The following is a 25,840-nucleotide window of genomic DNA, read 5'->3' as shown; positions in this document are numbered from 1 at the left end:
GATGTTTAAGAAGAAGAAGAAGATTTTTGGATTTATTTTTCTCTCCCTTTCTCTCCTGCAGGAGACTCAAAGGGGCTGACAATCTCCTTGCCCTTCCCCCCTCACAACAAACACCCTGTGAGGTAGGTGGGGCTGAGAGAGCTCCGAGAAGCTGTGACTAGGCCAAGGTCACCCAGCTGGCGTGTGTGGGAGTGCCCAGGCTAATCTGAATTCCCCAGATAAGCCTCCACAGCTCAGGCGGCAGAGCGGGGAATCAAACCCGGTTCCTCCAGATCAGATACACGAGCTCTTAACCTCCTACGCCACTGCTGCTCCTGACTGTCAGGAGGTTTTTCCTGATGTTTAGGTGGAATCTCTTTTCCTGCACCTTGAACCCATGACTCCTGGTCCTGGTCTCTGGAGCCGCAGAAAACAAGCTGGCTCCCTCGCTGCACGGACGATAACTACGTTGCTCCTGGGTAGCAACACTTCAGCCCCTCTAAGTGGCAGTCGGAACCGAGGGGGAAAGAAACACCAGCCAGATCACAGGCCCGTCCCGGGCAAACCCCTTCAGCCAGGCTGCCAGGAGGGAAATATCGCTGGATGCCTTTCTAGGCTACGACCCGCTGGGAGGCCGCCAGCTTTCAAGTGACGGCAGATCTAGCCCAACACGGACGAGGGGGAAGAGCGCGGCCTTCCTCCCGAGCCCGCCCGGTGTCTTAAAACCCGGAGGCTGCAACTCTACCCGACAGCTGACCATGTTGGGGACAAAAACGTGCTTGCACAAAAGGCTCCGCCAGCCTCAGGCGAGGCTACTGCGGACAAAGCCGCGCGAAGGCAGTGAACGGAGGGCACTTACGTGGCAGCCCGCGGGGCAAGCGGTTCATGCGCTCTGTGCCTCCTTTTACTCTGAACATTTCAGCCCCAGGAAGCGATTCGCACTGTCTAAAGGAATAAGGCCAGGAGAAGGGGAGCAAGAAAGAGCCAGCACCATTCTAGCTTTGGATTTCTAGTTTACTGACACAGCTTTGCGCTACGTGCACCTCTCAGCGCAAGGACTGCTAAGCGATGCCGGGGTGTGTGTGTGTGTGTGAGGGGGAGGCATGGCCGGGGTGGTTCCAGTCCTTGCAAGCCAGAAGAGGCCCCCGGGGCAACCGCTCAGCTGGCTTCTTGGCAGATCTTGGCAAAATCGGTAGCCACACCCTCTCCCTCCAGGAGACCACGATTACGCAAGGCCGATCAAAGGCCGCTCGAAGATTCCAGATGCATCGCGGCCATTTAATTCACGCAAGCCAGTCTCAATAAACAAGGGGCAAATTGTTCCTAAACTTCAGGGATGGAAATTGGGAGCCCGGCGGCCAGCCCAGCTTTTCGCAAGATCTGTTCGGCGAGGACGGGGCCGCGGCCGCCGCATCCCTTCGTGTCCGAGCAGCCCCCCACAGGCACGAAATGTCTGGTCAGGCTGGGTGAGAGCGCTGAACTGGAAAAGCAGAAGGGCCTGGCTATAAATAGAAGGGGGGAGGGAGGGAGGGGGGAGGGAATGCAGCAAAAAAAAGAAAAGAAAACCTCTAGAAACAGGAAGAAACAAATCTGGACTGGGAAAAGACTGTGGGTAAGAGGGGAAGCAACAACCCCAGCAAACAGAGAGCGGCTGTCTGGGTCACAAGCACGACAGATGCTGAGCCAAAATATCCACTTTGGGAGTTGGGGTGGGGAGAGAGCTGCCCTCCCTGGAAGTTGTACAAACGGGGCTTGTTGGCCCAGGGAGCAGTTGCATTGTGGGGGAGCTGCTGTCCAGAGGGGGCACCGTCCTGTGGAGAGGCTGGCCCCCTTCACCATCTGACCGCAGTCTTTGAGCCTCGTGGCGGGAGCTGTCCTTGGGAGCGCAGAAGGGCAGAACTGTTAGCCGGCCCGAGCAGAGAAGAACGGCAGGCTGCGGACGAAGGTGTCCAGCTTGCTGCGGAAGAGCTCGCTCTGGATCGGCTCGTTCAAGTTGCACAGGGGGTTCTTGACCACGTACTCCACGTAGATCTGGGGAGCAGGCAGAAGAAAAAAGCCGTGAGATTTGGGAGGGAGGGGGCCCCATTGGCTACCATGCATCGCCCCAGAAAGCTGGGAAACAGAATTCTGCCTCGCAAAAAAAAAGTATTGCTATTTCGACCGCTGCAGATTCTGGGCCTTTTTGGTTCTTGCTGAGGGTGTCTCTGCAAACATCCTCTCAAAAGGGGCAGAAATGTACCCTGAACATAAGAACAAGCCAGCTGGATCAGACCAGAGTCCATCTAATCCAGCTCTCAGCTACTCGCAGTGGCCCACCAGGTGCCTTTGGGAGCTCACATGCAGGAGGTGAAAGCAATGGCCTTCTGCGGCTGGAAGGACTGCAAGCAAGAAGAAGAGGAGGAGGAGTTTGGACTTATACCCTACCTTTCTCTCCTGCAAGGAGACTCAAAGGGGCTTACAATCTCCTTTCCCTTCCCCCCCCTTTGGAGAGAGCTCCGAAGAACCGTAGCTAGCCCACGGTCACCCAGCAGGCATGCGTTGGAGTGCGCAAGCTAATCTGGTTCCCCAGATAAGCCTCCACAGCTCAAGTGGCAGAGCGGGGAATCAAACCCGGTTCTCCAGATTAGAGTGCACCTGCTCTCAACCGCTACGCCACGCTGCCCCATGTTTTAAGCCTGCACCCTCTTCCTGGACCTGCGCGTTCACGCTTAGGTCTCGCTTTGAGCCTTCCCAAAACCGACAGATACTAGGCACAGGCAGGACAACCCAAGCTCTGTCAGAGCAAGGCCCGCACCGGAGTTTTCCAGGGCATCTTCAATCGCCCGGATTTCCTTTCCAGAAAGAAGAGTTACGGGAGAGTCTGCCAGCACCCGACTGAATGTTACCTTCCTTGTGAAATATTAAAAAAAGAAATGTATTCACATGATCCCACCAACCTGCGTCCTACTGAACCAGACCTTCAGTTTATCAAGGTCTGTACTGCCCATTCAGACTGGCAGGGGCTCTCCAGGGTGGAGCCAGTGTGATGCAGTGGTTAAGAGCAGGTGCACTCTGATCTGGAGGAACCGGGTTTGATTCCCTGCTCTGCCACTTGAATTGTGGAGGCTTATCTGGGGAATTCAGATTAGCCTGGGCACTCCCACACACACCAGCTGGGTGACCTTGGGCTAGTCACAGCTTTTCGGAGCTCTCTCAGCCCCACCTACCTCCCAGGGTGTTTGTTGTGAGGGGGGAAGGGCAAGGAGATTGTCAGCCCCTTTGAGTCTCCTACAGGAGAGAAAGGGGGGATATAAATCCAAACTCTTGTCCTTCTTCTTCTTCCTTCTGGAGGATGGGGTTTGATTCCCCCGACTCCCACATGAGCAGCTTTATCTGGTGAACTGCACTTTTATCTGGCATTTTTAAAAATCTTATCAGGTGAACCGCATTTGCTTCCTCGCTCCTCCACATGAAGCCTGCTGGGTGACCTTGGGCTAGTCCCAGTTCTCTCCAAACTCTCTCAGACCCACTGACCTCTGTGCCAAAACTGGTCCAGGTTCACTGAGGCAGTTGGCGGGAGATCAGTGGGAATAATAAAAGGTGCCCAGGGGTTGCCAACTTGAGAGTGGGAAATTCCTGGAGATTTGGGGAGGGGAAGAACCAGGTGTAACGCTTCAGAGTGAGCCATTATCTCCAGGGGAGCCAGCGTGGGATAGTGGCTAAAAGCGGTGGACTCTAATCTGGAGAACCGGGTTCGATTCCCCACATGAAGCCTGCTGGGAGACCTTGGGCCAGTCACAGTTCTCTCCAAACTCTCTCAGCCCCACTGACCTCACAATGTGTCTGTTGTGGGGAGAGGGAGGGGAAGGAGTATGTCAGCCGCTTTGAGGCTCCTTATGGTTCAGAAAAGGAGGGTATAGATCCAAACTCTTCTTCTTCTCCTCCTCTCATTACCCACCAACTCCTTTTAAGTGGAGATGTTGGGGGCTGAACCCGGGAACTTTGCCTTGGCTCCTGCCACGCTTTGCCTTGGCTCCTGCCAGTGCACGCAGGGTTGGGGGGTCTTCACATGCTCTGGATCACCTGGCCAGTGTGCAGAAGTGGTGGCTTCTACACTCTGCCCTCCGTACTTCGACACCAGCCTTGCTGGCTGGCAGCAGCAGAAGGCAGCTGGCTTGTTTGCGCTGTCAAAAAGGATCCGGGCAACTGAACCGTCAAATATTGGCCAGCTATTTTTAGAGCCTCGACTTGGGTACTGGGTGACGGCCGTGGAGGGTGCTCCTTTGTAGAGAGAGCTGGGTGACTAATGGGGGCTGGGGAGGGTGGCTCTGCTCTGCTGCTCGGCTGGCCCCGCAAACAGCCCCTCACATCTGCCCTTGCGAGCAAATGACACCAGGATGCTTTTTGTAAAGGGGGGGGGGAGTTTCTGTTTGCACTCTGACAGTCTTGGCTGCGGGGAAGATGCCACTGTGATAACAAGACAGGCTGTCAATCACTATAAGTTTGTTTCAAACAATGCAGTTTCTACGCCATTGAATGAATCATATTAATAAAGCTCATACTTTTGATTTTTTTTAAAGCTCTGCTTGTGCTTAGATTTCTGATATTCCATTGGGCGTCCCGTCTCGTTGACTGTATTGACTTATTCTGTGTAACCCATCTCGAGTCTCGGAGCAAGAATTGGATTTATATCCCCCCTTTCTCTCCTGTAAGGAGACTCAAAGAGGCCTACAATCTCCTTTCCCTTCCTTCCCCCACCCACAACAAACACCCTGAGAGGTGGGTGGGGCTGAGAGAGCTCCGAAGAGCTGTGACTAGCCCAAGGTCACCCAGCTGGCATGTGTTGGGAGTGCCCAGGCTAATTTGGTTCCCCAGATAAGCCTCCACAGCTCAAGCGGCAGAGCGGTGAATCAAACCCGGTTCTCCAGATCAGAGTGCACCTGCTCTTAACCACGACACCATGTGGACTATAAATAACCTAAATCATTCATTTTGACTCAAATTAGTGATAGGTTAAGAGATCATGATCCCAACCTGTTCACCTCGAGCACTGGGAATTTCTCCTAAGTATGGAGTCCCAGCTAGAAACTTAGTTTCTACCTTATTTGTTGAACAGCAAAGGGTCTTTATGTTGGCCAGATTTAATAGCCTTCCTTCAACTGTGACATCCGGCAGATACCAAAAAATCCCGAAACATCAAAGGTTCTGTCGATGTGGCTCACTTGACTCCCTGACTCATATTCTGCTTGAATGTGTCCTAAATGCCGATGTATGATCAAGTTTGATTCACCCTCTGTTATTGGCAAAGAAAATACAAAACTCTATTTATGCTGTACATTTTCTTCTACAGGACCATTCTTTTGATGTTACTTGTACAGATACTTCCTTCCTGGCCATTATTTTAAAACGATAGCTATTGTTTTTATTTGCTTATTGCTGCTGATCTATATCTAATTAGTTATTTAAATGTTTATATATTTGTTGTTATATGATGCTAATAAAAGGCATATTGATTGATTGATTGAAAATAACCTAAAGGAGCAGCAGTGGCGTAGTGGCTAAGAGCAGGTGCACTCTGATCTGGAGGAACCGGGTTTGATTCCCAGCTCTGCCACTTGAGTTGTGGAGGCTTATCTGGGGAATTCAGATTAGCCTGTGCACTCCCACACATGCCAGCTGGGTGACGTGGGGCTAGTCACAGTTCTTCGGAGTTCTCTCAGCCTCACCTACCTCACAGGGTGTTTGTTGAGAGGGGGGAAGGGCAAGGAGATTGTCAGCCCCTTTGAGTCTCCTACAGGAGAGAAAGGGGGGATATAAATCCAAACTCTTCTTCTTCTTCTAAATCAATCAGTAAATCCCTGACAGGCTGAGTCACTGCCATCGCTGTCTTACTCGACTCATATTGCCTGATGTGTGCCCAAATGCAGGAAGCCGACCTCAGGGCCTGCCACAAGTGGGGGGGGGGGGGAACCCACTCTGCCCACAGAGCCCAATGCACTCACATAGCTGTAGATCTGGTGCAGCACGTCCCGGATATTGCCAACCCCCAAGTCCGTGTTCATCACCACCTTGAGCCCGGTGGGAGTCTCATAATAGTGGAGCTTGTATTTGCTTGTCTGGAAGGAGAGAAAGCCTTCCTTCCTAGAGAGTAGAGGTTAAGGAAAGCACAGAGAGACAGCAATCCTCCCACCCCCTAGACGGTTCCTAAAAAGATTTCTGTCTCGATAGCGGGGCTTTCAGCAGCTTCACAGTTGTGGAGAGTGCCATAAAGTCTCAGCTGACCAGTGCAGAGTTAATAAAGAAGGGGTGTCAAATATGCGGGCCAGCGGGGCAGATCCGGCCCCCTTAGGGGGCCTATCAGGTCTGTGAGCCAGCTGGGACAACCCCCTCCCCACTCCTGATATGCAGCCACCCCACCCTGCTGCGGGTTCAACAATCCAGACACTCCGTTCTCCCCACTCAGGGCTTGGCCCAACCAAGTGACTTTTATGTCATATCCAGTCCTCATAACAAATGAGTTTGGTGCCCCAGCTGTAGGGTTTTCAAGGCAAGAGGCTAACAGAGGAAGTTTGCCATTGCCTGCCTCTCCATAGCAAATCCTGGACTTCCTATCCAAATACTGACTATGGCCGACGACCTAGGTTTGCTTCTGAGATCAGGCCCGTGTGGGCTATCCACAGGATCAACAGCTCACAACAGAAAACCAAACCCCACTCTCCCACAGCTCTCCAGTTACGAGGCCCCACCTCTGCTGTCCTCGAGGGAGGAAGGATACATATCCAGCGGGCTCATCTTGCTCACAAAAGAGCGGATGGAAAAGAGCATGCCGTACATCAGCTTAAACTCCTGCAGAGAGATGCAAACAAGAGAGATGGACACAGGGAGAAAGAGCGAGCATCTACACAAGGATTCATTTGCTACTCTCTGACGCCACCATGTGGCCAACGGACCTGTGACAACGCATTATTCCAGCTAGAGCGGCTGCATCACAGATATTTTTTGAAAAACACCAAATCCTACACCTATTTGCACGTTTTCCTTTGCCTGTTTTTTCCCCCTAGGAGTTATAAGGTGATGTTGGGGAACAATCTCCTTTCCCAAGAAAATAGGGAAACTTAATTTTTGGCTGGTGATACAAACATCTGTTTGGGTGCTTCTGCCATAAATTAGACCAGGGGTCTGCAACCTGTGGCTCTCCAGAGGTTCATGGACTACAATTCCCATCAGCCCCTGCCAGCATGGCCATGCTGCAACCTGTGGCTCTCCAGATGTTCATGGACTACAATTCCCATCAGCCCCTGCCAGCATGGCCATGCTGCAACCTGTGGCTCTCCAGATGTTCATGGACCACAATTCCCATCAGCCCCTGCCAGCATGGCCATGCTGCAACCTGTGGCTCTCCAGATGTTCATGGACTACAATTCCCATCAGCTCCTGCCAGCATGGCCATGCTGCAACCTGTGGCTCTCCAGATGTTCATGGACCACAATTCCCACCAGCCCCTGCCAGCATGGCCATGCCGCAACCTGTGGCTCTCCAGATGTTCATGGACTACAATTCCCATCAGCCCCTGCCAGCATGGCCATGCTGCAACCTGTAGCTCTCCAGATGTTCATGGACTACAATTCCCATGCTAGCAGGGGCTGATGGGAATTGTAGTCATGAACATCTGGAGAGCCACAGGTTGCAGACCCCTGAATTAGACCCTAGGTCCATCAAGGGCATGTTATTGACTCAGTCTGGCAACAGCTTTCCAGGTGCCTTAAGAGACATTTCTCCTGCCTTTCTGTGCCCCAGGACTGGTTTCATCAGCTCCCTCTTCCCCCATTCCTCCTGCACCCTGATGAATTGCAGCCACCTCCATCCTGGTGCCACTGCACTGGTGTTCCTGGTCAAAACTGGAAATGCCAGGGATTGAATCTGGGACCTTCTACATGCCGAACAGATACTCCACCACTGAGTCACGGCCACCTCTTCCTGACATTTGGTGATGACACAAACACTCTCTCCCCTTCCTTTGTTTACCATTGTAGGAAAAAACATCAAGTCTGCTGCTTGCTCCAGCAAGAACTTCCAAACAGAAACAGCAAGCTGCATGCAAAAATAAACATAAGAGCAGCCCTGTCGTCAGACGGAAAGTGTAGTGCGTCTGGCGTCCCGCTTACCCTGGTGGCCCACCAATAAGCATAAGCATTTTTATTGTCATTGTGCACGCACAACGAAATTTACAGCAGCATTCCTCGATGCACACAATTTCAGACTCATACCCCGTCCTCACTTTCCCCTTCCTCCCCCCATCCCTACACAGCCCCAAACACATCAACATGAAGCCGCGGAGTTCAGCGTAGCCACAGCTCTAGAGTAGAAGCTGTCTCTAAGCCTCTTTGTCCTAGTTTTGGTAGACCTGCATCGTCTGCCGGATGGTAACAGTTCAAAAAGAGAGTGTGCTGGATGAGACGGGTCTCTCAGAATATTTTGGGCTTTCTTTAGGCTTCGGGAATTATAGAGTTCTTCCAAGGAGGGGAGAGTGCCTCTTGGGTAGTTAAGAAGCTGGACAAGAGAGCAACAGCCACCCCTCTCCCACGACTGGTTCTCACTGGCATTTGCCCTGAGCGTGGGTCTTCATGGAACTTCCTATTTCAAGGGCAACGTGCCACAGAGCAGCCACAGCAAAATCATATTCTGCGTCACCACGATTAGACTGGCTCTTTCTTTCTCTCCATATATTCAAATGAGACGATGACAAAACGGAAAGATTCCAAAAAGACTTTTAAGCTATCGTCTGTTTCAATAAGTGTCAGTGTTTGGATTATAAGCGAAGCACTGAGAGTGAAGAGGGATAGGCCCAAAAGAAACTGTTGTTGAAGAAGCTGGAACATTTGATGAAGCTTTTTTTAAAAAAAACCCTCTTGTTTCGCCTTCCACTTAGCGATGCATCGTATAATTTAGCATCTGTATTTATCTCTCCAGGATGCTTAAACTTGGACACTTACGGCATGATGGAACTGTCAGAACATGTGTTTAGATGAGCAAAATCTAAATGACAGCTGGACCCTCCTTCTAACAGGTGCCGTGTGCAGATTCGGACTGAGTGCACAGCTTGTACCGTGTGCAAACCTGATAAGGTGAGGGCACCTGATTGGTACCACTTTTGTATATAGCAGGGGTCTTCAAACTATGGCCCTCCAGATGTTCATGGACTACAATTCCCATCAGCCCCTGCCAGTATGGCCAAGTGGTAGGGCTCATGGGAATTGTAGTATATGAACATCTGGAGGGCCATAGTTTGAAGACCCCTGGTATATAGTAAGCACAGACAGCAGAGTGATGTGTGCCTGAAAACACCTGTGGTCTGGCGAAGCACTTTGTCAGTAGACAGCAATAAATAGAACAGCACTGGTGACTGTGTGTCTGTCAGTTCTTGTCTACATTGCGTCCTGCAAGGTGGTCTACTCCAAACACAGGCAGTGGTGGGATTCAGCAGGTTCGCACCACTTCGGCAGAACTGGTTGTTAAAAGGGTGCTTGTAAAGAACCGGTTGTTAAATTATTTGAATCCCATCACTGAACCCGGGGGGGGGGGGGGTTGGGGGGGGGGCATAGAATAAATGCCAGCACATGCTGGGCCTTCCCATTCAGACAGCAAACTTGGGCTCTATCCCTCCCTCCCCAGCCAAAACCTCACCTCCTCTTTGGAAATACCAGCTTGCTTCTTTCGATTCCACTCGCTATAGTGCAGGCAGATACCATTGCGATCAAAGAGGTATAGGCTGTGCACCGTCATCTGGAAGAAAAGAGAGAGTCCAGCAGTCAACTACTTACCTGTACAGGATGCAGGTAACCCACTCCCACCAGCCTCAATGGGCAGGCTTCTCTCCCTACCTCATTCTTATGTTCAGCCCAAGGAGCTCAGAGCAGCTTACAAGGCACCCTTTCCCTCCATTTCACATATACAACAACCCTGTGAGGTAGACCAGGTTGAGAGACCACCGCTGGCCCAAGGCCACCCTGGAAACTTGTATGGCAAAGTGGGGATTTTGAACCTGGATCCAGCAGCACCTGGTCCAGGGGGCCCTGAGCCCCCAGGGCCATTTCCCAGGGATGCCCGCGCAGCACCACCTCGCGGCCGCCGGCCGTCCCGCCAGAGGGACAAAGCCATCTTACCTCTCCCCCGTCCCTATGACAACCACTCCCGGCCCAGGATCCTGCAAACGCGCCCTACTTCCGGGCGGACGAAAGAAGGCGGGAGCATCATGACGTAACGCTCGCTGATTGCTCGGGGCAGCACGCTTGTCCCGCCTACCCCGTCGCCTCACTTCTCCGGCGCACGGACGTTTCCGAGACCTCCCAAAGCGCATGCGCGCGCCTTTCCCCCTCAAGCAACATGGCGCCAACGGCTTCACCGTGTCCCCGCTCTGAGCGGGCTGCCAGAAGTTGCGCCGCGCTAAGGGTGGGTGGGTGGCTGGGAGAGGGGGAGTGCGGCGACGTAGAAAGGCCGTGAAGCGGCTTCGGTAGGCGAGGGAAGGCCTCTGCGGATGGGAGGAGCCTGGATTTGCCTCAGGCGACCGTGAGGAGCAAAGTGGGCGGGGCCTGGGCCCGGCCGCGGGGAATTGTGGGTTGGCTGGGTTTGAATGAGGCGCAGGGCGAGGAAACCAAGGGGCCGCGGGAGGGGGTGGGGCTTAGGGAGAGATGGGCGGGCCTAGGGTGGTGGGTGGGGCTAGAAAGTGCAGCACGTGTGATGAAGAGGAATTGGGGGGCCGCGTGGGGGTGGGGCCTATTAGACCCACCCACCCAAAGTTGGGATTTTGGCAACATTCATCTACCACCTGGGGCTGAGAAGGTGGGGAGAGGGTCTGGGGTTGCCACTTCTGGGTCGGAAAATTCCTGGAGATTTGGGGAGGGGGCTTTGGGAAGGGTGGGACTTCAGTGAGGAGGGGATGCCATAGAGCAGAAGTCTCCAAACTGTGGCCCTTCAGACATTAATGGACTACAATTCCCATCATCCCCTGTCAGCATGGCCAATTGGCAGAGCTGAAGGGAATCGTAGTCCATGAACATCAGGAGTGCCATAGGTTGGCCACCCCTGCCATAGAGTCTACCTTGCAAAGCAGCCCTTGTGATTCTAGGATAATTGATCTCTGTAGACCAGGGGTAGGGAACCTGCGGCTCTCCAGATGTTCAGGAACTACAATTCCCATCAGCCCCTACCAGCATGGCCAATTGGCCATGCTCACAGAGGCTGATGGGAATTGTAGTTCCTGAACATCTGGAGAGCCGCAGGTTCCCTACCCCTGCTGTAGACCATTTGTAACCCCAGGAGATCTCCAGAACCCCCACCTGGAGATACCAAGCCCTGGATTGAATGCGGGTCCTCCAGGTCCATGTGATGTTCACTCTTCTTCCCCCCCTTTTTTAGAGCCAGCTGGGACTTCCCACCCTTCCCAGTGCTTCTGCTCACACCCTCTTCTCTTCAGCACCCTGGACAGAGCAACATGTCTGAATCTCCCGCCACTTTCCTGGCAACCACCATTCCTCACAGGATGCCCTCTTGTCCGAAAGACTCTAGCCTTCTGAGAATGGCATTCTTGCTGCCTTGTTGAGTGAAAGAAAGCACCGGCTCCTCTCTCTCTCCCCCCCTTTCTTAATGGCGGAGAGGAGCACCTGCCGAACTCTGAACTCCTCCATCCGTAGCGAGGACCTGTTGAGCGACATGGAGCTCCTGCCCGCCTCCGTGCCCGCCACTCCCTCCCAGCAGGTGCCCCGGGCCCAGTCGGCCAGCCCCTTTGCTTCCAGAGTGACTACACAGCTGTACACCTCGCTACACCAGAGCTGGCAGGCTGAGGCTCAGGCACGATCCCACCTGGAGGCTCAGCACAGCTTGCTCCAGGCCAGGGAAACTGAGGCTCCTGAAGTAGACCTTGACACCTTGGCCGAGGAGCTGAGCCACAGGCTGTCGACCAGCGTAGAGGCCAGCGCTCACAAGAAGGTGAGGAAAGGGAGCCCTGGGACGCAGAGAGGGCTAGGAGGCCCCCAGGCCCATTAAAACGTGGTCTCCTTCCTTGCTGCAGGGCAGTGCTATCGAGTCCCGCCACATCTCGGAGATGGAGAACGTCCGCTGCCATTTACAGAGCATGCTCCGTAGCTCCAGAGAGGCTGCGCATGGTGAGTGGTGGCCAGAGAAGGGGGGGAGGGCTCTCGTCATGGAATCATAGAGTTGGAAGAGACCCCAAGGGCCATTGTGTCCAACCTCCTGCAATGCAGGAACGTTTAATCAAAGCACTGCTGGCAGATGGCCATCCAGCCTCTCTTGAAAAACCTCCAAAGAAGGTTCTAACTCCTCGTCTGCAAGGAGGAGTTAGAAAGCTTCTGACTACTGAGGAAGAAGGAAACCAGAATTTTCCCCATGGACTCTCCTGCTACCCTGCTACCCCGAATATAAGACATCCCCTGAAAATAAGACGTAGTAGAGGTTTTGCTGAAGTGCGAAATATAAGGCATCCCCCAAAAGTAAGACATAGCAAAGTTTTTGTTTGGAAGCATGCCCGATGAACAGAACACAGAGAAATAAGACATCCCCTGAAAATAAGACATAGTGCATCTTTGGGAGCAAAAATTAATATAAGACACTGTCTTATTTTCAGGGAAACATGGTAGCAAGGTCCTTTGGCCCGCTTCTCCTGTATCATTGTGGGGCATTCTTCCATCACTATGCTCACGGTGTTACTTTCCTTCCTTCCGTTCCTAGCCAGCCTGAAGGATGGGACCTGAAGGATGACTGCTTGGCCTGTACACACAAACACACACACAAAATACACAGTCTATATCCTCTCCTTAATTGGCCATAGGAGTCACGCTTAAGATGATTTATGGTGAAGATCCCTGTTGCTTGCTTTATGCGTGGTATGAGGCAGCAGCAGTATTTTAGTAAAGCAACCATCAGAGGTTTTTCCACTTTTTTGTCCCGGCTTCATAACCCCCATTTAGTCGACCTAACATGACTGGTTCGCAGCACAACAGCCCTGACATCTTTTGATGATCAGCTATATTTACATACAAAGGGTGGGAGAGTTTCCACAGAAGGACAGAGCAGCGGAAAATTTTCCACTGTGCATTATTGCTTGTGGCCACTCAACATTGTTTGTGACTTTTTCTTTGTTTATCCTTCATGTGTCGGAGATCCCCTGCTGTACAGACAGCACCTGTCCTTGCTGCTGAAACCCTAGCTTTGGCACTTTGCCTGTGCCTTGGGAATAATCCTGCCTTCTGCTTGAGCGCGTCCTTTCACTTCTCTGTGCACAGCTCCCCCAACCAGTTTCAAGCTGGCTGATTCTGTGCCCCCTGGGATAAAATGCTGTTTGTAGCAAAACAGTCTTCCAGTCCTGCACTGCTTGGCTTGTTCTGATAGGGTGGTCCGCTGGCAAGGGAGAGCAGTTCTGGCCCAGTGTTTGGGGATTTCAGTTCTGTTCTGGGACCCCTCTGAATGTCTTCTGTGGGAGGCAACCTGTCGTGTCCCAGCCGTGAGGGAGGAGATCCGGTTCCATGTCCCTGTGTCCTTCAAAGCCATGTCCAAGCTGCAGGTGACTATTCCCCTTCTCTGCCTGCAGGGGACGGCCTGGCTGCGCAAATCTTCGAGCGGAAAGACGACGACTCGTTTGAGAGCGACAGCACGGCTGCCCTCCTCAAGTAAGAGTGCTGCGGCAGCTTGAACTGGCCTCCTGCTGGGGTTTCTCGCCAGTAGCAGGGCCAGATATTTTCAGAGAGGAATTGGTCTATGGTAGAACAGCTAGCTCAGGGGTCTGCAACCTGCGGCTCTCCAGATGCTCATGGACTACAATTCCCATTAGCCCCCATCAACATGGCCAATTGGCCATGGTGGCAGGGGCTGATGGAAATTATAGTCCATGAGCATCTGGAGAGCCACAGATTGCAGACCGCTGAGCTAGATTTAAGTTCAGGAGCATGTTGGCAAGCAAGGGGATGTAGGGGAACCATCTATCTATCTATCTATCTATCTATCTATCTATCTATCTATCTATCTATCTATCTATCTATCTATCTATCTATCTATCTATCTATCTATCTATCTATCTATCTATCTATCTATCTATCTATAGATATAGATATAGATATAGATAGATATATATAAAAACAAACTGTGTATTTGTTAGTGATGGTATAACTCAGTAACTGCTGGGCCAATTCCTCTGAAAATTCCCAGCCACTATAGTCAGCCAGGCGAGAGTGTTTTTAGATGTTCACATACCTGAAATTTCACACCTGGCCCAGGTAAAATGCCTTTTTCCTGGCGCTCCATGGTGAAGGACATGCAGCTGCCTGTGTGTAACTGTCACCCTTAGAATATTCGTGCAGCTCAGAATGTTCGCTCAGATGGCCAGATAATGAGCAGTGAAAACAGGACATAGGTAATGACTCGAGTGGAAGTGAAATACATACACATACATACACACGAGGGAGAGGGAAGGGAGGGAGGGGAGGGGTGGCATGCAAGGGAAGAGAAGTGAGGGAGGGGAGAGAGTGAGGGGTGGCATGCAAGGGAGGGGAGTGAGGGCCCCCAGCATCTGGATATGACACACCTACCCTAGCGGAGGGAGAGGGAAGGGTCAGCATCTGTTCCTTTCCCATTTCACCACAATAACCCACAGCAACACGTGGCTGGGTACTGCTAGTACAGAATATAATCAGTTTGACAAGAGCAGGGGAAAGATGTTTAGGGTCAGGTACGGCATCTCTCAGGTAGACAGCAAGGTGAACATTGGGGGCCAGCGAGAGGTTTCATTGGACGGACTTGTTGATCCAACGAGATATCCTTGAAATAACCGCCCTGAAGCCAGTGCTCAGACTCATGGTCAGGTGGAAGAGGTGACGGGAAGATTGACATGCCGTTGTGTCATCCAGGAAGGGTCTGACTGGTGGGCTGAGTTCACAGTTCCCTTGAGAAATGCAGAGACGCCATCTGCTCCCACACGTCCCTGTGTGCCAACTGTGCTCACCAGGCAACCATCTGTTGGTTATCCCACCACTTAAGATGGTCTGTCTGGCATCAACCAGAGCCTTTTTCATTGTGGCTCCAGCTTTGTGGAGCAGACTTTAAGAGGTGGAAGGAACCCCCTTGCTTGAAGATCTTCAGGAAGCACCACAAGGCCTGCCTGTTAGCCACGGCTTTTGAGGGGGCTTGAAGGGTAGGCATTTGTAGGGTGGGGGGGGGGCGATTTGGGGTTTATTGTTTTTTAAAATTGACAGTATTGTGAACTATTATCATAAGCCACCTTGAACCGTGACTTTAATGTTTTAATATAAATAAATATAGATATCATATGGGGAGGTGTCTGGGATAGAAGAAGAAGAGTTTGGATTTATATATTTCCCCTTTCTCACCTGTAAGGAGACTCAAAGGGGCTTACAATCTCCTTTCCCTTTCCCCCCCCAACAACAAACACCCTGTGAGGTGGGTGGAACTGAGAGAGCTCAGAAGAACTGTGACTAGCCTAGGGTCACCCAGCTGGCATGTGTGGGAGTGCACAAGCTAATCTGGTTCCCCAGATAAGCCTCCACAGCTCAAGCGGCAGAGCAGGGAATCAAACCCGGTTCCTCCAGATTAGAGTGCACCAGCTCTTAACCACTACGCCACGCTGGTTTGATGAGCTACTGGTGAAGCCAACCATGCCATTTAAGGCTGCTCTAGAGAGGGAAGCAGGGATTGGCCCGGGACTGTGTCCTGCCTTTATGGGATGGGAGCTGAACATTGAAGGTGGCAGGAAAGTAGAGGAACTGTGCGGGGTCTTGAGTGAGCCTCCCGTGTTCTGTTCGTTCTTTCGTCCGCCACAGCGCCCGCCCCCTCCAAGAAATCTCCCCGCCTGGATCTGCGGCGGGATTTGAGGAGCTGTTTCCTCGCTACACGAGCCTTCGCCTGGGCCCGGCCCGCGAGCCTTCAGCCTACACCGATGTCCACCTTCTGAAGGACACTTTGGACAAGGAGCAGGCCCGGCGGAAGGTGAGAAGTGCTGGGTAGCCATCTGAAAGTTTTGCAGAGGATTGCGGGCGTTTGAGGGAGCAGGCTCTGACCCGGTGCTTCAGGACTGGTTGCTCGAGACTTTCTTCCCTCCAGAAATTGTGGCACCCGCACAACAGGTAGCCCAAAACGCCAGCCCTGCAGTCCTGTCCCTCCCTTGTTTTCGCCCCCATGAGCTCTTCCTGGTTTCCAGGATTACCGCTCCAAATTAGCCTGCCAAAGCTTCTTGAAGGACGGACCGATACGGCTCACGGTGGGGCGGGCGGGAGAGGGGGCGTGTCATGTGACCTGCAACTTTGAGCAAAGCTCCTCGGCTTAGCCGGTATCATGACTCGTAATGAGCTTTTCTTCCTGCCTTCCACGTGGGCCCCACCCCCCCTGTGCCTTCACCATGAGCAGCACCCCATCTCTGCTGAGGGAAGACCCTTCGGGCGGAAGGAGTCTTCGCTGCCATCCCGTTCTCCACACCCTCGCTGCTTCCTTAAATGTCAGACAAGTTTTGCAAAAAGTTTTCAGGTCGAGATCTGCAGCTGTCGGCAAGGAGACTTCTGCAGCCTCTTTCCAAAACCGTGGAAAGAGCCCAGGAGCCCTGGCTTCAAAGTGACCTGCTAAGCTGGAGTTCTCAGAAAAAAAGGATGGCATTCCTCCATCTTCGTACGCTTCCCCCTCTCGGTGCCCTAGATCCGGGCTGCAAAGAGTCCTGTGGTACCCTTAGTGCCTGGCAGATGCATTGTTGCCATAAGCCTTTCTGAGCTGGAGACCATTTCATCAGCGGCATGAAGTAATGCCCTTTGCTGGCAGGTATACATAGGCACCCAGAGACGGAGAAGAAAGGTTATTATAAGAGACAGGTGTCTTAGATTGGTCAGATTTATGGACTGATGTATGGAGGAGAAGTCGATCTATGGCTACCAATCTTGATCCTCTTTGACCTGAGATTGCAAAGGCCTTAGCAGGCCAGGTGCTCGGGAGCAGCAGCAGCAGAAGGCCCTTGCTTTCACCTCCTGCACGTGAGCTCCCAAAGGCACCTGGTGGGCCACTGCGAGTAGCAGAGTGCTGGACTAGATGGACTCTGGTCTGATCCAGCAGGCTCTTTCTTATGTTCTTAAGGCCCTTGCTTTCACATCCTGCATGTGAGCTCCCAAAGGCACCTGGTGGGCCACTGCGAGTAGCAGAGAGCTGGACTAGATGGACTCTGGTCTGATCCAGCAGGCTCTTTCTTATGTTCTTAAGGCCCTTGCTTTCACCTCCTGCACGTGAGCTCCCAAAGGCACCTGGTGGGCCACTGCGAGTAGCAGAGTGCTGGACTAGATGGACTCTGGTCTGATCCAGCAGGCTAGTTCTTATGTTAGATTCCTAGCTGGAGCACAGAAGGAACCAAAATCTGTCCATGAGAAAATTTAAAAGATGGGTGTGGACCCATAGCCGACTAGTAGTAAACTAGTAGTAATTTTTTTCCACTAGTTGAAATAGCTGGGAGCCAGCATGGCATAGTGGTTAAGAGCAGGTGGGTTCTAATCTGGAGAACCGGGTTAAATTCCCCACTCCTCCACCCGAGTGGCGGAGGCTTATCTGGTGAACCAGATGTGTTCCAGCACTCCTACATTCCTGCTTCGGCTCATCACAGTTCTTTGGAACTCTCTCAGCCCCACCTGCCTCACAAGGTGTCTATTGTGGGGGTGGGGGGAGAAAGGAGCTTGTAAGCCACCTTGAGTCTCCTTACAGGAGAGACAGGTGGGGTATACATCCAAACTCTTCTTCTTCTTACTTCATGGACAAGGAGTGATTTCCTCCTGGGAGGCGCTGGCGGGCTGTGTTGCAAACCATGTTCTGCTGCAGCGGGCCTGACCTTGTAGGAGCTGCGGCCAAGCCCCTTAAGCTGCTTGTGAGGGTGGGTGGGAGGCTGGCGGGCTCCTTCGCGGAGCTCCATTTAGCTCTGTAAGCCTATTAGAACACAGCCTGCCTTCCTCAGCCCAGGTGCTGCTGGGATCCCAAAGGAAGCCTTCCAGCCCTTGCTGTGATCCAGAAGATCCCCTTTTCTTTGGGTGGGAATATCTGAGGGACCAGAGACACAAACTTTGTGAGGAGAAGTGAGAGTTTGAGAGCCACCTTCTCGTCCTCGCAGCATTCTTTGGGCAAGGCCTGGTTTCAGTTTAACCTGCCTGGAAGGTGTGTTTTGTCACCAGACTGCTGATTGCAGTTACCAGCGGAAAGCCCTCTTGATGCGCTCAAGTAACATCTTGTTCTCAAGCGCTCGAACTGTGGCACTGAAAACGGATCTGGGCAGCCGCAAGCCACACCTAGCATGTATGAACAGGACACACAGTGTTTCCTCAGCCCTGCCGCTTCAGTTTACAGAAGGGGTAGTTTTGTGGAAGATTCAAGGTGTGGGGGGTGGGGGGCGCTTTAGGGACCAGCTTTTGCCAGGTAAAAATGGCTTTGTGTAAAATGCAAAGAAAGCACGCTTGGGAGCGAAAAACGACTTCTTTTTGGGGATGCGGCCACTGCGAAAGGCTAGCATATGGGTGAGATTTCATAAGATTTAATTTAGAATGAGCAGGCATGAAGCTGCTGTGTGCTGAATTCGATGACAGGTCCGTTAAGATCAGCATTGTCTGCTCAGACTTGCAGCCCCTCTCCAGGGTCCCAGGCAGAGGTTCGGTCTTTCCCATCACCTACTTCCTGGTCCTTTTTCCTGGGATGCCCTTCCACTGAGCCACAGCCCTGCTCCTCGGGGGTAAGGAGGAGGGCAGGGCAGGCATGCGTGTCTGAGGGGAAGATCACCTTGCAGCCACCTTTCATCTTCAAAAGACAGTCTTGTAAACAAGGGGATGTGCAGGATTATCCACGGTGGAATGTCTTGTCGGTGTGAACCAAAGAAGAAGAGTTTGGATTTATACTCCCCACTTTCTCTCCAGCAAGGAGACTCAAAGGGGCTTACAAACTCCCTTCCCTTCCCCCCTCACAACAAACACCCTGTGAAGTGGGTGGGGCTGAGAGAACTGCGACTAGCCCAAGGCCACCCAGCTGGCATGTGTGGGAGTGCACAAGCTAATCTGGTTCCCTAGATAAGCATCCACAGCTCAAGTGGCAGAGCGGGGAATCAAACCCGGTTCCTCCAGATTAGAGTGCACCAGCTCTTAACCACTACGCCACGCTGGTTTGATGAGCTACTGGTGGAGCCAACCGTGCCATTTAAGGCTGCTCTAGAGAGGGAAGCAGGGATTGGCCTGGGACTGTGTCCTGCCTTTATGGGATGGGAGCTGAACATTAAGGGTGGCAGGAAAGTAGAGGAATTGTGCGGGGTCTTGAGTGAGCCTCCCGTGTTCTGTTCGTTCTTTCGTCCGCCACAGCGCCCGCCCCCTCCAAGAAATCTCCCCGCCTGGATCTGCGGCAGGATTTGAGGAGCTGTTTGAGGAGCTGGCGTGTATGGGAGTCCACAAGCTAATCTGGTTCCCCAGATAAGCCTCCACAGCTCAAGTGGCAGAGCGTGGAATCAAACCTGGTTCCCTCGATTAGAGTTCACCTGCTCCTAACCGCTACGCCACGCAGGCTCAAAGAAGAGCCAGTGGCTTTTATGAAAAGGGCAATGCATTTGTCTCCAGGAGTCACATTATTGCTGGCCCTGAGCCTCCGTGGGGAAGGAGCGTGCCTACATTTAAAAAGCCCCCAAAGCAGGCCAGAATAAGACGTACCTGCTAGGACAGTAGTGGCGAACCTATGGCACGGGTGCAAACAGAGTCCCCCCCCCTCCCCCAACACACATCTAGGCTGGCCAGGGCCACTGGGCTCCATTATTAGCATTAAACCTAAGACCTAGTTTTGGGGAAGCAGTGTAGGTAACCCTGTTAAACCCCACTGATTTTCATGCGAAGAACTAAAGTGCGATCCTTTACCTGGGAGTAAGCTTGGTTGCTGGCAATGGGGCTTACTTCTGAGTCGTGATTCACCCGTTGGAAGAGTTGCACAGTTGCTTCAAAGCAAAGCCACTGACTACCACCAAGCTTACTCCCGAGTAATGCACGTCTCGGGGCCAACTGTTTTCTAAACTAAAACCTAAGTACTCAGGTTAAATTGTGATAAATAAGTGGGTTTTGCAATAAATAAGTGGGTTTTGGGTTGCAATTTGGGCACTCTGTCTCGAAAAGGTTCGCCATCACTGTGCTAGGACAATCTGTACGGTGTGAACGCAGGTGCACGGCAAGAAACCCAACATCTCCTGTGGATGTTAACTTCTGGTGTCCACCTCTCTAAAGCCTCCTCCCCACCTCACACCCACTTCCTCCCATCCTTCCTCCGTGACTGACTTTCCCCCTCCCCGCCCTCCTCCAGCACTGTGAGCGACACATCCAGGCCCTGCAGAACCGCCTCCTGGAGCTACAGCAGCAGCTCGCGGTCGCCGTCTCAGCCGACAAGAAGAAGGACGGCATGATCGAGCAGCTGGACAAAGTGAGGCTGCACCCGGCAAAGGGACGGGCAGGGTCAGGAATAGCAGGACACGGGCAGGGGTGGAGGAGCCCGGAGCTCAGGCAGCGGCAGCCGGCTGTAGCCCGTAAGGTGGTGGCGGCACCTTCCATCCTTCTGAAAGCAACGGCCTTCTCAGAAGATGCTCGCCTCTGTATCCCCCCCAACAGCTTCTAAAAGTGTCTGTGGTACCCCCGGCCAAAGCAGGATGGTTGGGACTGCCCCAGTGGTGGGATCCAAACATTTTAGTAACAGGTTCCCATGGTGGTGGGATTCAAACTGTGGCGTAGCGCCAGTGAGGCTGGGCGGGGCACGACAGGGGCGTGGCCGGGCATTCCGGAGGCGAGGGCATCTCCCTGGGGCGGGGCTGTGGCAAGCAGACGCAGAAAAGGCCGCTTTCGCGCTCTCGGGTCCTTGGGCGGGAAACGAATGCACGCAGGCGCAGGCTGCCACGCACGCCGGGGCACCTCCTGCTAGACTGCTTCCAGTTCTGCGCGCTACTGCTGAGAGGAGGGGCGTAACTAAGGCAACAATCACGTGGCAAAATCACCCATTAGTCACCCCCTCTTGGCACACACAAACAATTAGTAACCTACTCTCGGGAACCTGTGAGAACCTGCTGGATCCCACCTCTGGACTGCCCTGCCTGGCTTAATTCATGGGCTGAGAGAGCTGCTTGCCCTGACCTCCATAGCCCCGGCTAGCCTGATCTCATCAGTTCTTGGAAGCTAAATGGGGCTGGTCCTGGTGAGTACTAGGATGGGAGGCCAACCAGGAACTTCTCTCAGAGGCGTGCAATGGCAAACCACCTCTGCCTGTCTCTTGCATGGCCAGCAGGACTTGAACCCGGGTCCCCCTCGTTTGACAGTGCACCCATTACGCCCTCCATATGCAAGAGTTTGTCATGATCTTGCAGAACAGGCGAAGGGCAGGGCTTGGAGAGAGAGAAACTGACCTAACGTCAGCCGATGTGGGCCCTTCTGTCCACTGCTGCAAGCGAGGGGCCTCCTTGGAGGGGGAGAGGGGGGTTCCACACCAGATCCACGTTGCCTTCCCTTCTTGGGCCCCATAGTGGGTCCCTGGCTGAGCTGGCTCCTTTGTCCCACAGACCCTGGCCAAGGTGGTGGAGGGCTGGAACCGGCACGAGGCTGAGCGGACGGAGACCCTCCGCAGGCTGCAAGCGGAGAAGGAGGCTGCGGTTCAAATGCTGGGGAGGCACAAAGAGGTTGGGCTCAGGGGCAAGGTTTGCCGGGGGGGGGGGGGGGCGGGGAGGGCTGTGGTCTCCCAACACCCTGTGAACGGGGTAAATGCAGGGGGTCAGCAACAGGGGCTTTCTGCCGCTTCGTGCTGGCAGCTATAGTGGCTCAAACTCCAGCTCAGGGGACTAGTTTGAACGGGCCCTTTTCCTCCTTTAGAAAATGCAGGAGGCCGAAGGGCGCCTCGAGGAAGCCACGTCCGCCCTCAGCCGGGAGCAGCAAGCGGTCAGCCTGTACTGCAAGGAAAAGGAGAGGCTGGTAAGAGCCACATAAGAACATAAGAACTAGCCTGCTGGATCAGACCAGAGTCCATCTAGTCCAGCTCTCTGCTACTCGCAGTGGCCCACCAAGTGCCTTTGGGAGCTCACATGCAGGAGGTGAAAGCAATGGCCTTCTGCGGCTGCTGCTGCTCCTGAGCACCTGGTCTGCTCAGGCATTTGCAATCTCAGATCAAGGAGGATCAAGATTGGTAGCCAGAGATCGACTTCTCCTCCATAAATTTGTCCAAGCCCCTTTTAAAGCTATCCAGGTTAGTGGCCATCACCACCTCCTGTGGCAGCAGATTCCAAACACCAATCACACGTTGCGTGAAGAAGTGTTTCCTTTGATTAGTCCTAATTCTTCCCCCCAGCATTTCCAATGGATGCCCCCTGGTTCTAGTATTGTGAGAAAGAGAGAAAAAATTCTCTCTGTCCACATTTTCTACCCCATGCATAATTATATAGACTTCAATCATATCCCCCCTCAGCCGCCTCCTCTCCAAACTAAAGAGTCCCAAACGCTGCAGCCTCTCCTCATAAGGAAGGTGCTCCATATCCTCCATATCCTGTCCTCCCACCTCCCATGCTCACAGCTGCCTGCCGACCTTGCTCCAGTGGCACCAGGCAGCAGGGATTGTGGGTGGTGGAGCGCTAGCAATTGAGTGGCAGCAACGGGCCCTCCAGAAACCCAGGACCCCGTCTCAGGGTATGCCGATTCCAGCCCTGGCACCATGCCTTTGGAATGCCCGTCCTGCAGAGCGAGCGCTAGCCACGGAGGTTTGCCCTCCGGTCCTGCTTGTGTGGGACTGTTCCACCTTTTACTTTGGCCCGAAGGATTGGCTCTCTGTTTGCAACTGACCGTGCTTGTCCTGCCCCTTTCCCTGGGCAGGAGGAGGAGAAGGCCACTCTGTCTCGCAGCTTGGAGGCCGAGGGTCAGCGGGCGCGCAGCCTGGAGGCAGACTGGGACTTGGAACGTCGGCAGCACGAGGCCCTGCGGGCCACGCTGGAGGAGCAGCAGCGGAGCTGGGCGCAACGGGAGAGGCAGGTGGAGCAGCAGGTCCAGGCCCTGCAGGAGGAGAGCCGCGCCCAGCTGGACAAGGAGAAGGTGAGCCGGAGGATCTTTCCGGATCTGTTGGCCTGTGTGAATCCCTCTGCATCTGCACCAGAGAACCAGCGTGGTGTAGTGGTTAGGAGCAGGTGTACTCTAATCTGGAGAACCGGGTTTGATTCCCTGCTCTGCCAATTGGAGGCTTATCTGGTGAACCAGGTTAGCTTGTGCACTCCAACACATGCCTTTTGACCCAAAGTAGTATAGTGTTTAAGAGCACTGGATTCTAATCTGGAGAACTGGGTTTGATTTCCCTGCTCCTCCAGATGAATGGCAGGCTCTTGTCTGGTGAATTTGATTTGTTTCCCTGCTCCTACATATGAAACCTGAGTGCCAGAGGCTTATCTGGTGAACCAGATGTGTTTCTGCACTCCTACATTCCTGCTGGGTGACCTTGGGCCAGTCACAGTTCTCTCTGGACTCTCTCAGCCTCACCTACCTCACAGGGTGTTTGTTGTGGGGGAGGGGAGGGAAAGGAGATTGTAAGCCCCTTTGAGTCTCCTGCAGGAGAGAAAGGGGGGATATAAATCCAAACTACTACTATTACTCCTCTCTCAGATGTGAGTCTGATACTAACTACCAGACCATGCTGAACTTTAAATAAGCACGCAAGAAAACTGGGCTGCAAGCTTGCTGATTGGCCGTAAACCCCGTTGAACTTGGCGAAAACATTTTGAGGCTCAGAACGGTAAAGGGTACCTTCAAACCAGAGTAGAAGAAGAGGTCGGAGTATTCGGATCCGGGAGACCCAGTTTCAAACCCCTGCTTGCTGGGCAACCTTGGGCCAGGCATTGTCGCTCGGCCTGACTCACTTCTGTGATGACAAATCTCTTTGGCTCCTTCCGCACACGCAAAATAATGCGTTTTCAAACCACTTTCACAACTGTTTGCAAGTGGATTTTGCTATTCCACACAGCTTCAAAGAGCACTGAAAGCAGTTTGAAAGTGCATTATTCTGCGTGTGCGGAAGGAGCCTTTGAGAAGAGGTTGCAGGCATCCCTCCCTCCTTCCCTGGAGGAAAGCTGGGAGCAAAAGGGAACCACCTCGGTCTTGGGTGAATCGGAACCAGCAGGGGAAGGACATCAAGAGGGGCAGAGTGGGTGTGGACTCAGGGACCAGGTGAATGTCAACAAACTCAGCCAGGAATGGGACCAATTCGGGCCAGGCCTGTGAATCGCTGATTCCCTTCCAGCCTGGTTCTGTTTGGGCCCCTTTGCAGCTCTTTCCCATCCAGGGCTGACCCAGCCTCTCTTCCCAGTTCAGAGGAAGTTCTGTGATTGTTCTATGAACAGAAACAAACCTGATGTTACCTCTGAAACCTGTGTATGTGTGTTGACGGATCCCCTTCTGCCAGCAATCCCTTCCCCAGGCATCCCAGTGCAAAGGCCAGCAAAAGCCTTCAGCCTCTCTAGCATAAGCATAAGCATTTTTATTGTCATTGTGCACGCACAACGACATTTACAGCAGCATTCCTCGATGCACACAATTTCAGACTCATACCCCATCCTCACTTTCCCCTTCCTCCACCCATCCCTACACAGCCCCAAACACATCAACATGAAGCCAACGGAGTTCAGCATCGCCACAGCTCTAGAGTACAAGCTGTCTCTAAGCCTCTTTGTCCTAGTTTTGATAGACCTGTATCGTCTGCCGGATGGTCACAGTTCAATAAGAGAGGGTGCTGGATGAGACGGGTCTCTCAGAATATTTTGGGCTTTCTTTAGGCTTCTGGAATTATGGAGTTCTTCCTGGTAGGAGGGGGAGAGGGCAGCTGATAATCCCTCTATGCAGGAGTGATCACCCTTTGGAGCGCCTTCCTATCTGCCGTTGTGCAACTGGAGAACCATACACAGATGCAGTAGGTTAAAGACACTCTCTATAGCACAGCGGTAAAAGGACACCAGGAGTTTTCCATTCAGTAGTTGTTTCCTTAAAAGTCTCAGATAGTACAGTCTTTGCTGGGCCTTCTTAACCACCGCGGCAGTCTGTACGCCCCAGGTCAAGTCAAAGCACCTGTCTTGAAGGGGTGTGGCTTATCCTGGGCGGGGCTGATTCTGGCTCCACCCTGCAGCTGTAGCCTCTTGCTCCCTTTGCAGGAGGGCAGGGCGGGCCTCCTTCGCCATGGGGTCCCTGGTCTGGGAAGAGTTGCAGTTGGTGGACAGAACAAATGCAGAGAAAAGGGATCAGGAGTCCAGACTGGTAAGTTTAAGCCATGTCGGACTGCAGTAGAAAACAGCCCAACAGCACCTTAAAGATCGGCAAGGTTTTGAGAGGCAAAACTCCCCCTGCCAGGCTGGCTCTTATTCAGTCCTTATCCTAACCTTGCATATTTAAAACTTATTTCTTCCTCGCAGAGCGCGAGGCGACACGCAATATAAATAACATGCCTGAAATAGAGTACATTAAAGAGACAGGAAACCATTTTAAAACTGCAACTTAGGATTGCTTTAATCAAAGTCCTAAATAAAACCGTCTTCAGCTGCTTCCTAAAGATTGGAAGGGAAAGGGCCAGCCACACCTCCCTGAGGAACTTGTTCCATAATTGTGGGGCCGCCACTGGAAAGGCCTTCTTGCTCATTGGACCTCCCCCCCCCCATTAGTTTCTCTGATTAATAGGAAAGTCAGGAGGGGCTCCCCCCGTGATCTTAGCTCGAGGGCATGAAAGTTTGGGTGAGGACAGTCCTTCAGATACCCTGGCCCCAATTCTGTCCAAAACTTGGGTTGAGAATTGCTGAGGTCTCTTGAGTTGATCCTGAATGGGTTTT

The 25,840-nt window shown here is 52.9% G+C and overlaps 2 protein-coding genes across 4 annotated transcripts in view; one reads left to right on the top strand and one right to left on the bottom strand.

Moving 5' to 3' along the window:
* Window positions 1-975: 975 nt before the first annotated feature.
* Window positions 976-10,281, bottom strand: TRAPPC1 (trafficking protein particle complex subunit 1). 3 transcript variants are annotated; one of them, XM_048517785.1, is made up of 5 exons: window positions 10,122-10,281; window positions 9,643-9,741; window positions 6,734-6,804; window positions 5,961-6,099; window positions 976-2,010 (listed from the first exon to the last, which is right to left on the bottom strand). In XM_048517785.1, exons 2-5 carry the CDS (start codon window positions 9,739-9,741, stop codon window positions 1,882-1,884), a joined length of 438 nt encoding a protein of 145 aa, XP_048373742.1. In that variant the 5' UTR covers window positions 10,122-10,281; the 3' UTR covers window positions 976-1,881. The 3 variants fall into 3 exon arrangements, with proteins under 3 accessions (XP_048373742.1, XP_048373744.1, XP_048373743.1); XM_048517787.1 differs by lacking the exon at window positions 10,122-10,281 and adding an exon at window positions 10,001-10,021; XM_048517786.1 differs by lacking the exon at window positions 10,122-10,281 and adding an exon at window positions 9,840-9,954.
* The window catches only part of CNTROB (centrobin, centriole duplication and spindle assembly protein), a 29,499-nt gene continuing 13,934 nt past the window's right edge, over window positions 10,276-25,840 (top strand). The window contains 9 exon segments of the mRNA XM_048516838.1: window positions 10,276-10,407; window positions 11,374-11,943; window positions 12,026-12,119; window positions 13,562-13,640; window positions 15,804-15,969; window positions 20,320-20,436; window positions 21,560-21,676; window positions 21,867-21,965; window positions 22,857-23,072. Of these exon segments, the coding sequence (XP_048372795.1) occupies window positions 11,602-11,943; window positions 12,026-12,119; window positions 13,562-13,640; window positions 15,804-15,969; window positions 20,320-20,436; window positions 21,560-21,676; window positions 21,867-21,965; window positions 22,857-23,072 (1,230 nt within the window). The 5' untranslated portion in view covers window positions 10,276-10,407; window positions 11,374-11,601.

The sequence above is a fragment of the Sphaerodactylus townsendi genome, linkage group LG15 (genome assembly GCF_021028975.2).
Source record: "Sphaerodactylus townsendi isolate TG3544 linkage group LG15, MPM_Stown_v2.3, whole genome shotgun sequence".
NCBI lineage: Eukaryota > Metazoa > Chordata > Lepidosauria > Squamata > Sphaerodactylidae > Sphaerodactylus > Sphaerodactylus townsendi.
This window is presented reverse-complemented; position numbering and strand designations above follow the sequence as displayed.

Excerpts from the sequence above, each read along its gene's own strand:
- TRAPPC1 (XM_048517785.1), bottom strand. The coding sequence starts at position 9,741 with ATGACGGTGCACAGCCTATACCTCTTTGATCGCAATGGTATCTGCCTG. Across the intron at positions 6,100-6,733 it reads AAGATGAGCCCGCTGGATAT|GAAGGAAGGCTTTCTCTCCT; the intron begins GTATCCTTCCTC and ends TCTACTCTCTAG. Across the intron at positions 2,011-5,960 it reads TGCACCAGATCTACAGCTAT|ATCTACGTGGAGTACGTGGT; the intron begins GTGAGTGCATTG and ends CCTGCTCCCCAG.